This window comes from Microtus pennsylvanicus, chromosome 5 (genome assembly GCF_037038515.1).
Source record: "Microtus pennsylvanicus isolate mMicPen1 chromosome 5, mMicPen1.hap1, whole genome shotgun sequence".
In the NCBI taxonomy this organism is placed as follows: Eukaryota; Metazoa; Chordata; class Mammalia; order Rodentia; family Cricetidae; genus Microtus; species Microtus pennsylvanicus.
The window spans coordinates 98148606-98166299 of record NC_134583.1 but is presented as its reverse complement, the minus strand read 5'-3'; the positions used below and the strand labels follow the sequence as shown (position 1 = coordinate 98166299).

The following is a 17694-nucleotide window of genomic DNA, read 5'->3' as shown; positions in this document are numbered from 1 at the left end:
GCCACCCACAGCTCATTCTGGAAGACTAGCTTTTACGTGAATTTAAATCGCTCCAGATCAGCTATGCATAGTGTCAGGGGATCCAGATCCAAACAAAATCGAAATAAAATAAGCCAGACTCTGGAAAATTAAAAATTCCGTGAACCTTCTGGAAATAGTACCCAAACATTCGGAACATATATCTGAGGGGTTTCAGGCAATAAATCCCATTATGATGGGCTGATGGAGTTTAGAGATGGGAAGTGCCTGAGTCTGTTTCACAGAGCCAAGAGATTCTCCCTCAAGGGACATCTTCATCAGGGCTAACAGGCAACAACTAAGACTTCCAGAACCTAGACTGAGCATGTCATACCCTGTTTCTGGTCTCTGGCTTCATGTACTGCCCATATGTGTTGTTCTGAATGTTTTTTTTATTCCCAAAGGCACAGTTACATAGTGCATGATAAAGGAAAGAAAGAGGCCCCGAATCCTGCTTTTTATTGTTTCTCTAAATTCTCATAAAAGCAACAAGCTACTATGCTGTTTGAAATGCTTTTGAGAAGAAACCAGTAAGAAACAAGCAGAATAATATTTAACATACATGAGATGCTCAATAAATGCCTGTTGCTTGCTGGATTTTTAATATTTTTTATCTATAATATAAATGAACATGAAAAACTACGTTAGTGACTCTTTTTCCCATATTTATTCTTAAAAGACACATAATTCCGGTACAAAGGATATAATAATCCCTTTCTCCTCACCTTGTCCAGAAAGTATGCATATGTGAAGGCAGAAATGAGAGAATCCAAGTCACATGACTTAGGTCCAATAACGGCATGGACTTTCTCCAACTGTTTACTTCGATCCTGCAACCAATAAAAAGAAAAATCACAATTTTACTTGCTTCCAACCAATATAAAGTGGAAAATCTTCAGTGTTTTTTTTGAAAAAGTATGGTTGTCTATACTCATAAACAATGGCAGAAAATAATAAATTTATCACAAAATTATATAAAAACATGTATTATGTTAACATGTTCAAGAAAAAAAATAATTTACCTTTATTAAGGCTACCTATGAGGTCTCCAACCATTCTGGGAGACCCATCTGCACATATAGGTTTATACACACACATATACAATACACACATACACCAAAACATGACTGTCTACAGATTAACTTCCTTTGAACTCTATCTCTGAGCACTACTTTCTCAGTAAGAGGCCATGTTGCTGTGAAGGCTGGTGGCCCTGAGTGCTATGATTGTCTCCCCATATAAGACATACTTCTTAGTTTAAGAAACAATGTAACTTTTTCTCATATCTCTCCCAGGCCTAAGTGCTTCTAGAAAACACCTTAACAAATTTCCTGGCACACAAAATACAAAATAAATTTATATCTTTTCTTTTCTTTCTTTTCCCAGGCTGGCCTCAACCTCACTCTGTTGCTGATGGAGGAGAACCTCTGATCTTCCTGCATCCCCTCTCCAGGTGCTGGGATTACAGCAAGCTCCACCACGCTGGCTAGCAATCAGTATCTTCACAGTGTGAGGGCAGTGCCCCCAAGTTTACATCAATCGCTTTTCACCACGAATTTCCATCTCCCTGTTTAAGAAACAGCAGGAATGCTCAGGACTGCTCAACAGCAAACACTTAGGGTTCCTTCATGTGCAGACAAAAACAAAATATCAAAGCACACCTAATAACCTAGCAGGTATCTTGCAAATGAACTGGACAGTTTTCTTATCATTTGTGTAGAACTGGTGATATCAGAGTCAGAAACAAATTATTAAAAATTACTAAACAATCTCAAAGATTTGGCCCAAGCACCAAGATGAAGTAAATGTTTTCGAATTATTTTACTATTTTACATGAGACAATGTTCAGGGAAGTGTGAATACATTCTGAGTATATTTATCCCCCATCTACTCTCCTTCCCTACCCTTTCATGTCCTTCCCCTTCCCACTAGTCCCCTTTGTCCCCCCAGACAGTTCCTCTTCTACCTCCATCCCATCTGTACACAGATAATTTTATGAATCAATAAAAGATGAAGAAAATCCTGAAGGAGGTTGGGTAGAGTCCATCACAGAGAAAAGTGGCAGAGGGATTTTCCATAAGTCACGCCCATGTCATGACACTGCTAAACTAAAACAGACTCATAGTTTCAATTTCATTGATATTTATTTTTTAAGCAAACAACATATTTAGGGTGTCAAACAAACTCTAAAGATGATTTCAAGCTCCCTCTCCCATTACAACCTAGTCTAGCTCTCATGCCCCACCCCCCTTTTCCAGCTTCTAACCTTGCAAATGCACAGCTGACTCTCAGAACCAAACATCCTCTGAGGGGGTTAGTGCAGGTTTAGAATCTCAAGGTCAAGACAACAAATATTCTAGAAGCACCTAAGTAAATTTAGGGAAATAGAATTCCAGCCCATTACAACATGAGCAAGTGTATTAAGATATCACATTCCTGTAATGCTGCTCTTCCGAGAAGCTCAAAGGTCTGAGGAGACATTACCTCACTTCTCCCATATCTTATGAGACAGGCAATAGGAAGATCAACAATGCTTTTTACAGGTCAGAGGAGCCTGCGATGGGGCCAAGCTCGTTTCTAGACTCTACAGCCTGACACCATGAGAGCTGACCCCTGCCCCATCTAACCACTTCATAATGCCTTAATGACTCTGAGCCCACTCGAGTGGACATGGCACCACAGGAAAAGAGAAAGAGCGAAATACGCACACTAAGTACAGAGACGCCGCAGACACTGGGGACATTGACACAACTGGCTTACCTATCTCTTATCTAGGCTTCATCACTCCCAACATAGCTCTGTGTCCAACCCTCAACTTACACAAAAGAAGGTATGCAGGGCATAGCAATAGCTCCGTGTTTGTTGATGCATTTCCAGAGACAACCGCAATTATTACTTTAGAAAAGAAAGGAGCTATATCATGAGGCTCGGGACTCCAAAGGATACTAGCCCAGTTCTCACAAGACAGGACCCTTTTACAATAACCATGGTCTATTTCTTCTTTATTGAAAGAGACAAATGACACATTCTCTTTGAGGTCAGAGCTGTGGCAGACTCTGGTGAAAACCCCTGAGGACTCCCATGGTGTTGCATGCCTCTTTCTGCATACTCTCTCATTTCTCCCCTGGCTACTCTTCTCTCCTGGCTACTCCTCTCTCCTGGCTACTCCTCTCTCCTGGCTACTCCTCTCTCCTGGCTACTCCTCTCTCCTGGCTACTCCTCTCTCCTGGCTACTCCTCTCCTCTGGCTACTACTCTCGCCTGGCTACTCTTCTCCCCGTGTATCACATTATTTCATTGTCGTGGTCTCTTCTGATGCCATTCATCAATACGATGGCTACCTCAGTGGTCAGCTTGACAGGATCTAAATTCAGGTAGGAGTCAAGCCCCTGGGCATGTCCAATTGGGGGCTTCTATTATTAATAGATTGCTTTGATTGAGGGCTGTACCATTGCATGGCCTGAAGGTCCTGGACTGAACAAGGACTGAGTGAGCTGAGCTCCAGCCCTCGTCTCTCTGTGCTTTCCAACTTGGGATGACCAGTCGAGCCTCAAGCTTCTGCCCCCGTGGTTTCTCCACTGTGAAGGATTTAATCTGGCACTGGGAATAAAACACACCCTTCCTTGGCTTGCTTTTGGCAGTTATGCTATCATGGGCAACCAGGGTAACTAACACGTCACCCATCTGCTAACCCAGCTAGTGCCACAGTGCCTAAGCTCCAGCACTTTCTTCCCGCGCCATGCTCCAGTGTAAGAGAAGAGCTGCAGAAATCTCAAGGTCCAAATCAGGAGCAGAATGAGACGGAGCACGAGCAAGGAACTCAGGACCGCGAGGGGTGCACCCACACACTGAGACAATGGGGATGTTCTATCAGGAACTCACCAAGGCCAGCTGGCCTGGGTCTGAAAAAGCATGGGATAAATCCGGACTAGCTGAACATAGCAGACAATGAGGAATACTGAGATCTCAAGAACAATCGCAGTGGGTTTTTTGATCCTACTGCACGTACTGGCTTTGTGGGAGCCTAGGCAGTTTGGATGCTCACCTTAGGAGACCTGGATAGAGGTGGGCGGTCCTTGGGCTTCCCACAGGTCAGGGAACCCTGATTGCTCTTCGAGCAGATGAGGGAGGGGGACTTGATCAGGGGAGGGGGAGGGAAATGGGAAGCGGTTGCGGGGAGGAGGCAGAAATCCTTAATAAATAAATAAATTAAAAAAAAGAGAGAAGAGCTGCAGAAACGATGGCCCCTTGAGCTGAGTGTGTTGGAGCTGATGAACTCGATAATGAGATCATGGGAAGTGTGAGCACTGCTGGAAGATTAAGAGTGTGCTTAGGTGAGGTGCTTGGAAACTCTGATGTTTGAGGAAATATGTGAACCCAGGGAGCGGAGCCTAAAGATACCACAGGCCATGGGAAGAATATGTGCAAAGATCCTGAGGTTAGAAAGGGTCCAACATACTCAGCAACTGACAAGTACATGGATTGCCTAAACATGATTTTATTAAGTCAGCAATGAACCGCTCTGGCACTTAAATGCCCCCCCCCATGGTACACAAGTACAACAAGTGTAAGAAATCTCAAGACAAAGACTTACTGTTAATACCCAAGCCTCATACAGACAGAACAATGATAATTAGATGAATTGGATACTGCCAGCTCTACCATCGAAATGCGCTTCCGAGTGCACTGTCAGTGATTTCCCATAATTAATGCAGAAAAACACTGAACTCACCAGTATTTCAGACCACAGTTTGAATATGCTTTCAATTTCAAAATACAAATTATATATATATATATATATATATCGATAAAATGAGGCTTTTTATAGAAGTTAACTTCCTAGCTTTTCTTAAAAGCCAACAAAATACTCGCACATTCAGACAAAGCACTCATACACACAAAATTTTAAAATACTATGTGCTAAATAGGATCTTTGGCTCACTAGCTGCCTGCTCTGGATTCAAATGATAGAAAATACTAAAGCTTGGCATAGTGGCACACATGTGTAATGCTAGAAAATCGGGAGGCTGAGACAGGAGAATCACAACTTTGAAGCTATGCTAAATCTCACTGTGAGATTCTATGATGTTTAATCATTTTCAACTAGATTAGATTTAGAATTGTCATGGAAACACTTCTGGGTGTGTCTATTAGGGTAGTCTGAGAAAAGTGTTACTCACTGTGAATGTGGCCAATACCAGTCCCTGGGTTAGGGTCCTGGGCTGAACGAAAAGAGGAGACCTGAGCATGCATGTGGCCAGCTGCTGCAGGCTCCTGCTGCTACGCCCTCTCTGCCGTGCTGGGCGGGACCCTCGAGCTGTCAATCAGAAAGCTTCCTCTATACTTGCTCTTGTCACGGCAGTGAAAAATGAACTAATTATCTCAAAAAAAATTATTTAAGAATAAATTTCCAAAAACGAAATTAAAAAGTAATAAGAGACTAAGAGATTATAATTAGTTTCTTCTTAAAGTGCACGTCAGATTGTGGGACAAAGCAAAAGCATTCGACAGAACAAGCAAGCACAGGACACAAGCATATGACATTCAGTGTTCCCATAAATGTCATAATTTAATTGGTGACCTAATTAGGAAAGAACCAAAGGCTTTCAGTGGTTAGGACTGAAAAGGATCATGAGGTAATATAAGCCCAATAGGACCAAAATAGCCAATTCAGATAAATTTATGTTACTGGTAGCCTCTGCCCTCATCACTACTAATTCCAAACTCTTGAGGCTAACTGGGCTAAAATGATGTTCTGAATCCTTACAGGAGCCAACGAGGGAAGGACCAGGCTGGGAACACATTTTCACACATTCAGCAGCAGAGCTAGTAACAGCTGGTTGCGCCCAGTGGACTACAGAGCCGGAGGTGTTTTTACAAGGAACAGTGGAAGAAAGATATGAGTCGCTGACATTGATTTGCTACAGATAAGAGGGGCTTATGAAGTAAAGCACAAAGCATTTGCGAACAGTATAGTTTATAAGAAAAGTTGTGGCTATAGTCCAAATACTTAAGGCTAAACTTAAGGTATAGCCTTGCTGGTCAGCCATGCAGGGATTTAAGTCAGGGCCTGAATAAAAACATTTAGGAGTGTGAAACTGTGTTTTTGTTGGTTTGGTCTAAAGCTGTTTATTTATTAACTTTCTTCATCTCTCCCTCTCCTGCATGCCTTTGAAGTGACTTTGGGACGCGTGAGAGTCTTCCTTTTGTTATCACCGCTCTGCTCCCAGCCAATCTCCGTGTTTTCTCTCTGGCTTCTGCTTGCCACACTGGAGGACGCCTTCTTTCCACATCTCCGATTTGAGAAAACTGGGGAATGGGGACCAGTTTAAACACACTAGGCTGTGAACAGCTGAGGTCAGGGAGACTGGAGCCGCTGTTGTGAGTAGGTGGTGGGGATCCAATTCCAAACACTGCCTGAAGACCTTAGATGAGCTGTAGGTTACCCGTTCACTTGAGCGAGCCTCTAGTCTAACAGTTGGTATGTGCGCTCAACCTCTCCTTCCTTCTCTGGTGTATCTACCCCTTTTCAACTGGTTTACCTGCCGATCTTGAAAACAGAATATTCTCACATGGACTGACTTCAAATATCATTATGTACACTTAGCTGCATAGTTCATTTTACCAATGGCGTGGTGGGTGTGGGTGTGTATGTACGCGTGTGTGTGTGCATGTGTGTGTGTGTGCATGTGTGTGTGTGTGTGTATGCATCGATTGTTCAGGGCTGTTTTGAAAGCCGTACCATTATATTTCCTCTATAACTTCAACTTTGAAACATCAGGACTGCACCCCCAAATCCTTACCTTCACCAAAGAGTCCACAAGGGAATCATTCAACAAGGCTTTCTGAGGGGTCTTAATTTTTTAGCTATCTGCCTTGGAAGTGCCTCTATCTATAACCAACTGGTCCCTTCTTGTGTAATAGTTAGTGCATACTGGAGTTTGTCTTCTGTGATTTACAAGTCTCAAAAATCCCTTCAACTTACCCTTTCAAGACTCAAGGGCTGTCTCATCTTTTTCATGGTGATAGACAAACCTGGGTCTTTAGTCTTTCTCCTCAGTTCTGACCTATCTCGTGTCTCCTTCCTGCACTTAGTTTTCCACAGGAAAGGTGTTCACACTCTCTGGGAGACAGCGTTCTATCCCCAGGGTTCTATCCCCAACCCATCCACATCAAAGGCAATATGGGGGTTTCAGAGGATGCTCCTGATATCTGGCATGCACCCATGCCTCCCAAGGTTCACTAGCAATTTCTTATTTTAAAATTTGCAAATTAGAACGTCACAAAGGGGAAAGACACTCAGTTCCCAATGGAATCCATTGTTATGAACACTTAGTGTACTCCTTGCGATATTCTCTCCCCGCACTTCTATGAGTACACTTTCCTGCTCTATATGCTTGTGTTCTCTCTTGAAATTTAACAAGGCTCTATTCTCTTAAAATTCTAGGATATAGATGTTGCAGTGGCCAGAAATGATTTGTATTTGTTTTGACTGCTACTTGGTACACAGACTCAATGTCTTTCTTCAATATGGCCTTTCTAATTTATCTACTTGATCTTCCACTGCTAGAGACTTTGATTTTCTTTAATTTTTGGAAGCAGTTAAACTTTCTGCAGTGGATATTTGGGAGAGAATGGTTTTGTGTCACTTCCTAATTATTTCTTTCATACATTCCTGGGCTTGAAATTTCCAAGTCAAAGAATGCAGCATCTTAGCACTCGCCAGAAAGGGTGCACAGATGTTCATTTCCACTCACAGAAATGCGGAATTGTTAAATCTTCAGATGCATACTCAAGTGATTGTATCAGCAGGTAAAATAACACCCCAATGTTGTTTGATTGCTAGTTTATGACTCTAAGACAAGTGTTTGAGCCTTTTCTTTTCATGGGCCCTCCAAACACTGCCTGCACACTTTGACGCTATTTGTCCCACTTCCATTGATGAGTAAGGTACTAGAACACTAACACACTGCACTTTGGTAACGTCTGTAAGCCTCTCCTTTGTTCTCAGGCCTTGGGCATCTATGAAAGAACCTGTTTAGAAGATGCATTGGGTACGCAGTACATCTGCATTATTTAATAGAGCATTATCGGTTTTAGCGCTAACAAGCAGTCATGCTCCGTGCAGTCTTTTCCCTAGTCCACCCACTCTGCTCCCGGTCGCAGCAACATGCTCCAGGCTTGACTGGAAAGTGGCAGAGGTCTGCAAGCGCTGGAATGGGATGCATTGACTCTTCTGATTTGCTTGAGATCACAACGGTAAAACAACTTCTTATTCAATCTAAGATGGTGACTATATCATTAGTAAATGTTTCTGGACACAGATACATTATGATAGAAAACAGTACCAGAAGAGGAATGATGAACAATAGATAGTAGAAGAGACTGCACAGAGTCCTCACAGTCTTCCCATGGGTGGAGCCATATCTGAAGCATCCAAAGTGCTTGTCGAGCAATGTAAAGGAATACTAGCTAACAGAGGTGCCTCGGCAGCTGACAGGAAAGGAACGCACACCTGAGCCGGTAGTCAACCTCGGCAGTACTCATGGAGGTCAAATAAGACCCAGACAAGTGGCAAAATGGCTCCTCTGCCCCGTCATGCATGCAAGAAATCAAACCTGCTTCTCAAGGAAAAGCAAGCCTGGGAGCCACCGCCTCAGAAAGTGGCTATAATAAGCTCCTTAAGACCACGTGACCTCTGGCAGTTGCAGAATGTATCTGAAGTCAGTTTAGAAAAGAAACTGCTGAATTGCTTCGAACCAAGTAGAACTTCAGAAAGAACTGCTAATCACAACACATCTGTTGAAGTTTGAGTTAGAAGAGGCTTAGGATTCACCAAGCTGGAATCCTTCAGTGTTTTTCCACGTAAAGTCGTAGGTGTAACCACAGTATAATGGAAGAAATAACATAAGCCTAGGGTATTACAGCCTGCTAAATATTCTGACCTTAGAAGTGTTTTAAATGTGCTTTATAATGTTATTTAGTACTACGTGAGTAAAACTTAAATACCATGCATTGAAAGAATGACTAATCGATGTCCGTTGCTTCTGTTTGCTCAGCTATGAACTTGTTATGTCTGAGGCAATGAGGGAAAGAAGAAAAAACAGACCAGCAGATGCACATACAGAAAAGCAGGGATCGGGTGGGCCGTTTGCTCTAATGGGAAGGCACCAATGGCCTGGAAACTCAGAGCATTTATTACCCTGACTGAGCAAGGAGGCGGGTTTACTGAACATAGCTGAACAAGGAGTAGTTAACTACTCTCTGTGAGAAGCCTCTGTAGGAGGGCAGTTGCAGGTTGTAGTCACCCAGGAGAAGGAACTGTGGTTGTAATTTCCACACACACACAGCTTTAGCTACTTAGACTGGGATTTGCCATTCTCATGGGTCTGAGGCATTGGGATCCTTGACACGATTGTGCTCATGTCAGTAAGACGCAATCACTTAGGACTTCATCTGCCCCCCACGCCCAGTACCAATGACTTCTACAGTTCTAGTTTGAAGGAGTCAAGACCCAAAGAGTCTCTATTGCCATCACCACAAGAGACCCTGGGATGTATACCCCCAGGCCAGGAGTCTGTACGTGTGGTACGGACTTCTTAGGAATTATCGAGCTTCATAGGGTGCTTTTGATGAGACTGGACAGTTAGTGAAACAGTGACTCCTTTAGTTAGCGAAATGCAGAAAATGTGTTGTAAAACTCAAATAATTTCTTCTGGGGAATAAGAACACATACAAGTGCTTTTAAAAAAGTGAATTCTTCAAATTGAGACATTTCCATAAGAATATTGGCAATTTTTAAAATTAGAAGATAGACAAACAGGATTCTCCTACTCCTCTCTGCTAGTATATATCTAAGAACTTAAGAAAAAATTCTATGACATTGTGACTAGCAAGGAAAGAGGCTGAAAGCAATGAAATTCTGGCTTTTGCTGGTAGCAGAGATCCCCTCTGGCGTGTTCAAGGCTCTGGATTCCAGTCCCAGAAATGCCAAAGGAAAAGAAGGGAGACCACGTGATTCGTAAATATTTTCATTTTTCTTCAATGGATTCTCTTGCAAAAATGTCTTTTTCCATCATGTTTCCAGAAGGATCTTCCATGAGCTGGGGTCCAGACCAGGATCTGCAGACATGTCACTCCTCCTGGGACCTGCATGGCACAGGTTGCTGCAGTTCCTTTAATCATTAATGTTCTTTGGCTTGGAAGGGCTGGAGCTAATTAGTCAGGTCTTGTCCCCCCACGAACGAGTGGAGACACGCTCCGAAGGTTTCTCCCAGAAGCTTTGCTATCTGCGCTCAGCCTTCACTGTCATAGGAAGATCTATTGCTTTAATACTCGAGAGTGTTTGTCTGTATTTGGAACAGACATCAGGCCGGTGACACCACACACCTGGTGCATCAGAAATCCACTCAGACATGACAGTAATGAACAGACAAGGGGCTGGCAGCAGGCGGGAGGAGGAGAACTTCCGAGCACGGCGCACTCCAGCAGGTTCACGGGGACATGTGCAAGGGGTACGCAGAGCAATTACTGTGCTTTGCAAAGATGACAGATTCTAATGATGCCATTATTTATTACACTGTGTGTTTTTCAATGACAGAAGGACTCTCACCTTCCAGGTGACCTCAGGGTTCAGTCTCTCTTCTCTCTCTCTCTCTCTCTCTCTCTCTCTCTCTCTCTTCATATATATATATATATATATATATATATATATATATATATACACACACAAAAAAAAACACATACAATATCAAGTATATAATTTTGCAGGCCAAAAAAATTAAAACTAAACAGTACCTAACACAATAGGTAGATTTGTTTATTGCAATTCATGTTTTATAACATTAAGTGTAGGTAAATTCTGTGTTACCCCACTGATAATTATTTATTCATTTGTTTTGGTGATGGGGGGGTTGATTAATGGTTTTTGAGGTAGGACCTTATGTATTCCAGTCAGGCATGGACTCATTTTGTACCTGAGGATGATCTTGAACTTTTCAACATCCTGCCTCTACCTCCTCTGTCCTGGGGTTACAGGCATGCATCACCACACCCAGTTTTTACAACGCTGGCTATCAAACATGGGGATTCACTCATGTTAGGCAAGTACTCTACATTTGAGTTTCATTCCCAGGGCTCCACTGATATTTGAAAAGCATAAGTATGGGCCCACGTTCTAGTAGGGATAACTGTTAACCAGAGAGTGGCCAGTTTTCTATGAATCATAGCCTTTCCACCATGAGATAATAGGACTTTATGGTTTCAAGAAGCAAATAGCTACTTGACCATCATCAAATATTTTCCCTTTGTCCATTGAGAGAACCGTCTGGAGTCTGCAAACAGAGCTCCACATTTGGCATGGATTTTGTTGTTATTGTTGCTGCTGTTTTCTTTTTTTTTTTTTGTTTGTAAGATTCAGCTCTACTCTTTATGTCAGGGGAGGGGCACGCATGTGAGTGCTGGTGTCCTTAGGGCCAGAGGTGACTGTCTGGTGCTGGAGTTACAAGTGGTTGTGAGCTGCCTAGAGTGGGCACTGGCTTGGAACTCACTCCTCTCTAAGAGCAGTGAGCACTCTAACTGCTAAGCCAGCTCTCCAGCCCCCACAGCTGGAGTCTAACACTAACCGTTCGCATTCCTTTTTGTAATCATAGTGGGATAACTAAACAGATTATAGAGAACTATTCTAACACATTTTTTCAATCTTGATGTTAAAAAACAATCACCCAAAAGAAAAGAGAAAAAAGGGGGAAAACGTATAACAGAAATTTTTATTTTATGCTTTATTGGACTTTCAATAAGAAGACAAATTTAGAAATTTAAAACCGAGAAAGATTTTAAAATGTCATGGAAACATCAACACATCATAAAATTTTTCTCCATGGTAAGCCTTGTAAAATAGACAATCATCAGTTTTTAAGATGTCTTACTCATCTTGTACAATAAATCTTTATCCATTTGGTCTAGGAGCACTGCTCAATAATAAAAAACATAAAACTTTGAATTAAAGACTCAACCATTTTGCTTAATTTCTTGATACTGCGGTGTCTTCTCTGAAGATGCCAACATGGGGAACCATCAAGAGATACTTCCCTTTGCAGCTAGTGCAGAGGCCAAGTCCTTCTCCAAGAGGAAGGGAGCAGCAACACCGGAAGCATGTGGCTACCCTCTGAGGAGGAGTGGAAGAGCACATCCCGAGGACCCAGAGAAGTGATGACACCAGCGGTCCCTGTTTGTCCTGTGGAACAGGCCTAAACCCTAAGATCCCCTCCCAAGCTGTTTCTCTTGTTTGTTGTGTGTGTTTTAGAAGCCAGTGACAACTAAGATACTATAGGTTACATCGAGTAAAAGTTTTCATCAAAAGAAAGCAGGGCTGGGATTACATATCGGTAGTACGGTGTTTGTCTGGTAATCACATGGCCCAAAACCAAAACCCAAAACCAACCGCCAGTCAACCAAAGAAGCCAGCAAAAATTAAAGAGTCAGACTCTTAAATATGTGTATATAATGATGGCCTTTCTAAATCTGACTTTTTAATTTATTAATAATTTAATTCACCCCGGAGAGCAGGAAGGAGGGAAATGGATCTCTTAAGCAAACAAGACAACAGCAACCCTTTGTGGGTGGTTTACAGATGTAGTGGTTGGGAGCATAGCAATGGGACCTCGGCGTGACTGACAAACTCCTGCTAATGCTAACTGAAGAGAGAAAGACAAGGTACAAGAGTTTGTAGCCCCAGTGAGAGTGGAGAGTACCCACTCTCACACCACAGGGGCGCTATTCCCATGGAGCGATGCTATCACTTGATAGAGCCTAGTCCAATATGGCATGTGCTGATGCAAGGGAAATTTGAACACAGACACTAACAGAAGGAAGACACAGGAAGAAGCCATCTTCAGTCAGGGGATGCTGAGCCCACCATCTGTTAGGTGAGGGGCCTTGAGTCTTTCTTTCTTGGCACCTCCAGAGGAAGCACAGCCCAGGCACTTGCATCTTCAGCGTCTACCCTTCAGGACTGTGAGACAATACTTTTCTGTTGTTGAACCACCCAGGTTCTGGCAGTTTGTTACAGCAGCCCTGGAATTTAGAATCCTAAAGCAGGGGTCCACCACAGACTCATGATGCAATTCTTTTCATTTTTGTATATGTTTTAAATTTCCAAAATAAGAGTTTTTAAAAGAAGCTTCGCACAAAATCTGAGAGACATGAATAATTCAGCTCTATTCTGCCATAGTTCTCCTAAGGAAAACACCCACAGACAAAAGCATTTCTAATATCCAAAATACAGCTGGCCCTGTCTCCAGCTTGAGTCTAATTTCACATCTGTAATTCCTTTTCGAGGAATCGCTGGTAAATCTCCCAAACAAGGTGCCAGAAAACTCCATTGTGCCTCCCGGCTCTTTCAGGTTTCCAGCGGTGAACCCGCCTCTCCCAGGCATAATTGAATACAGCCTCATGGTGCCTGGGAAATTCACACAGGAGACAAGACAGAGAGATGGGATCTCTCTGCACAGCTCCATGACAAAGTCCTTCGAATCTGTTCTCTGCCAAGCGTGAATGGCCTCCTGGATGGGCCATATAGGTGGCATTTAGCACCCAGGAAGCAATGTTGAGAAGAAATACATCATGAAATGCATTAAACAACCCCATAATCACATCTAAAGGCTAAGTAAACCAGGCTACCACAAATACTAAAATGGATGATAACAAAAGCAGTCAGCATTTTCCAAACCATATGCTTGTAAATGTTATTCTGCAGGGAACCAATTAAAACTATGGGATACTTAGAACACAGACATATGGAACAAAACAGGGCAACTTATCTTGTCACTTCAGTGCTTGCTCCGTACATCTATTAGGGAGATATAATACCGAATTATTAGTACAAATAAATGCTATCTTAATTATCAACACCGAAAGGCGATAGCAGTGCTTAAAGCTCTGCCTGGGTGGTAGCACTACTACTCTTAAGTGGGAGGGGTCTAGTTCATCAGGCTAGGTCTCTGTTGTCTCCTCTAGCACAGCAGAAAAATAAGAATAGCAATACTGTGTGGAGTTCACATGGTTCCCAGTGAAACCACTTAAAAAGTGCACAAGGGTAAAACGTACAGAGATGTTTGGTGCCTGGGTGGGTGGGCCATCAGTGATGCTCGTCACTACTGGACAGGAGATGCGCAGGCCATCCAAAAGAAGCCATCGGAAGACTGATGTCGACAGCCATTGCGTTACAAATTTAGACAGGGCATTACTAAGTTTCCCTGACATTCAAAAAGAAGTAAACAAGAATCTGTGATCCATTTGTAGATCATCCTAATAGGTAAACAGCAGTCAACATTTTTCATCCGATTACTGAAGCTTTATTTACCAGTATCAGTGGATATAGAATTAACATTTAAGGGACCCAGCCATATAAATTTTAATAAGATGGCCCAAACATAATTAAAATAATGCTAGGAATGGCAGCCTTGGGCAATGCCCTAGAGAATACATGAAATACTAAAAGAGATGGGCATTTTTTTACATATTTGTAAAGAAAAACAACTGGGTAATAAATGGTATGTGAAAAACGGTCAATATGTTTAGGGATCAGTCAAATGCAAATCAAAGCAGTGAGATTCCATTTCACTGCAGTCCTAACAGCTGTGAGGACATCAACAAATGCAGAAGAGGGAAGATGAGCAAACTTACATCACTGATGACGGGAATGTAAATAAACACAGATACCGTGATGTCAATACAACGGTTCATCCAAAAAGGATAACTGGAACTGTGTTATGGTCCAGCCACACCATGGGTATCTATGAAAGGGAATCTAAGTCAGATCTAAGTCAGCCGAGCACAGAGATAGTCTGGGCGCAACAGCCAAGTTATAGAACCAACCTCACTGCCTAGCAACAGATGAACAGACAAAAAATGTGATTATATATACAAATATATGAGTGTATTTGACCATTAATAAGAACAAAATGACTATGTTATTTGCAGACAATGGGCAGCACTGGAGATATCCTCTTAAGGAATAAAGCAAGGCTTGGGGGTGGTGACTCACCCCTTTAATCCCAGAACTCAGGAGGCAGAGGTAGAGAGAGGCAGGATAATTGCTGTGAGTTTGAGGCCAGCCTGGGTCTATGAAGTGAGTTCCAGAACAGCCAGGGCTATACAGAGTAAACAAACAAGCAAACAAGAAGAAATAAACAAGGATCAGAAATGCAAATGTTTTCTCTAGACTTAAAACTATGGATGGAGAAAGGGCAGTCTACTTGGACTGAGCAGGGCACCAGCAGGGGGCAGAAGTGGGGATAGACCAGGTCATGGGAAGGTGACTAAGATTCAAAATTTGTGACACACACGCATGAGAATGCCACCAGGAAACCCAGTACTCTGCACTAAGAATATATGCTAATAAAGAAGAGATTAGAGAGGAGAAGAAAAATGATCTCACAGTGAAGGATTCTACTGACTGTTGAGATCAGAAGGAGGGCCAGTGTAAAACCGCAACTGTGGGGAGCTACATTAATAGTAACGGGCACCACGCATCAGTAAGAAACTATAATGCAGCATTTTTGCACATGTAATGACCTACCATCTTGCAATGACCCCTCCGCAATGGTCAGTTTAAAGTCTGTGTTCTTAGTTCTCCCCAAAAACCAGTGTGTCTCGGGCATACGAGACAGCACCTGGTGTGTCTACGCGGGCCCACTGTTTAGTCTTCGAGTCATCTTTTTACCCTGAATTCCTTCTGCTTGCCTGACCTATGAACCAGGACTCTTTTGGGGGGCTCAGACCCAGAGCCTTCTTCCTACTAGGAAGGTAGCCCTCGACCAGGGAGGGGTACCCCAGACGGTGTCTCCTCACCCAAATGTCACTGTTCCTCAGTGTTCTCCAGTTCCTGAGATTTCTGAACTGTAAAGGACGTCACCACACCTACTAGGCAGGGTTTGCCTCTTACTCTTCTCTGTGAGTCCAAGCTTTGGGGTTCTGTGCACAGAGATGTGAGTAAATGGAGACCGTGGTGTTCGGGCTCTCCCAGAATTCAAGAACTGTCATCCCTAACCTTCTCCCTTTCCTATTGGTGCCCCAACAAACACGAGACGATACCAGCATCGCGGGGTGCACAAGAGGCACAAAAATACTCATTAGCAGCCCTGTCCCCCTTTCTGCTACATCTAATATGAAGACCCCGGATCAGGCCCGGGTGCCTCTGTGTTGAACATCTTCCTCCACAGGTAAATAAATGAGACACAGCAAAATTTAAGATTCATCCACCACCGTACTGAAGGTAGAACATCCCGCTTGCCATGAGCAGAAGAAAACACATCAGCTTGCTTGTGAGGCTTGTTTCCAGAGAACGGATGCGATCTAACACAGAGGGACGGTCCTGGGTTTTAGAAGCAAGCAAATTGAATGGAAAACAATGGAAATCAAAATATATAGCGAATACTTAGAACTTAAAGCCTCTGTGGGTTTGACTGAGGAGAATTAGAGAGAGCTGTGAGAGACACTTGTTAGAGTGCAAGGAGCACTGTGCTACACCAGGGGATGGAAAGGCACCTCATGTCGTGAGCCAAGCTGTTTGAGGGAGGAACTGGGAATCAGTCCCCCTGACCCGAGCTCCGCTGCCCTGTGGGGCCCTTTCCCATGACTCCTCCATAGCAAGTCACAGATGGCACTGACTCTGTATTTAAATTAGGCAGTTTTACAAGTCTTTCCTTCCTGTGGCTCATTCTTCTAGATGAGCAACAAAGACATCCCGCTCACATGGCTGTGAGGGTATTGCAACACCTCCTCATCTCCCCGCTACTTTTAGTGGCTTTGACAGAGGCAATCAGCCTGTGGCAATCATGCTAACTCTTTGTTCCAACACTGTCCCCACCCTAGCATGCCTCTCTAGTCACTGGTTTTAAAATAACCACGGGCTCTTGCAAGTGACATAAACCCATGAGGAAATTTTAAATATAATTACCCCAATGCCTGCCATCTCCAGAATCACAGTGACTCTAGAGAAACACTAATCAAACGGTGGTACATGGAAGACTTTTAGGCGTGGAATTTAATACAAGTTGACGTGTTTGAAAGAAAGTTGTCTCCTCAGGATGCCACCAGACAGAAAGCTTGCCAGTAAGGAGGCTAGAGACACAGGGTACTGAGCCCAACTCACGACTAACTAGCTAGGAGACGCTGATGTAGGCATTTCCGTACCCTCAGCCTCAGCCTCTGAATCTCTGAAACAACAGGCCAGACCCGAGCCCCACTCGGGTCGTGTTTAGTTTAATGTTCTAGAAATTGGCAAAGAAATTGAGTGTAGACAATGGATCCCAGGAGGAACCACATTCTAAAGGTAGACCTAGCCATTGACTTACTTCCTTAGTTAATTATCAAGGGGATGGGTTTTTGAGGGGCGGGCCCCAGGCATTGCTACAGGCAGGACTCTGATGTGACCTCTCAGGAATCTCTGCTGTCATACCACAGCACTCCCCCATGGCTGCTGGATCCATCATAAGGGTTTTCTGCTCCGTGTTTAGGAGGCAGGAAAACATTAGAATGCCAAAGCGGAGAATGGGGGAATGAAGAATCTGCCATTTGAAGAAAGAGCATTGCCTTGGGGTGATAAATAATGCCCAGTCATTACCTTTTACAAAATCACTTCCAGCCGCTGGGGTTTGGAGAGAAAACCTCTCTA

The 17694-nt window shown here is 43.2% G+C and overlaps 1 protein-coding gene across 5 annotated transcripts in view; it reads right to left on the bottom strand.

Annotated features, from left to right (window-relative positions):
* Window positions 1-17694, bottom strand: part of Prune2 (prune homolog 2 with BCH domain) — a 253641-nt gene that overhangs the window by 212003 nt on the left and 23944 nt on the right. For all 5 annotated transcript variants that reach the window (XM_075973642.1, XM_075973646.1, XM_075973641.1 and 2 more), the window contains exon 3: window positions 744-848. In XM_075973642.1, the coding sequence (XP_075829757.1) occupies window positions 744-848 (105 nt within the window). The remainder of the gene's footprint in view (window positions 1-743; window positions 849-17694) is intronic.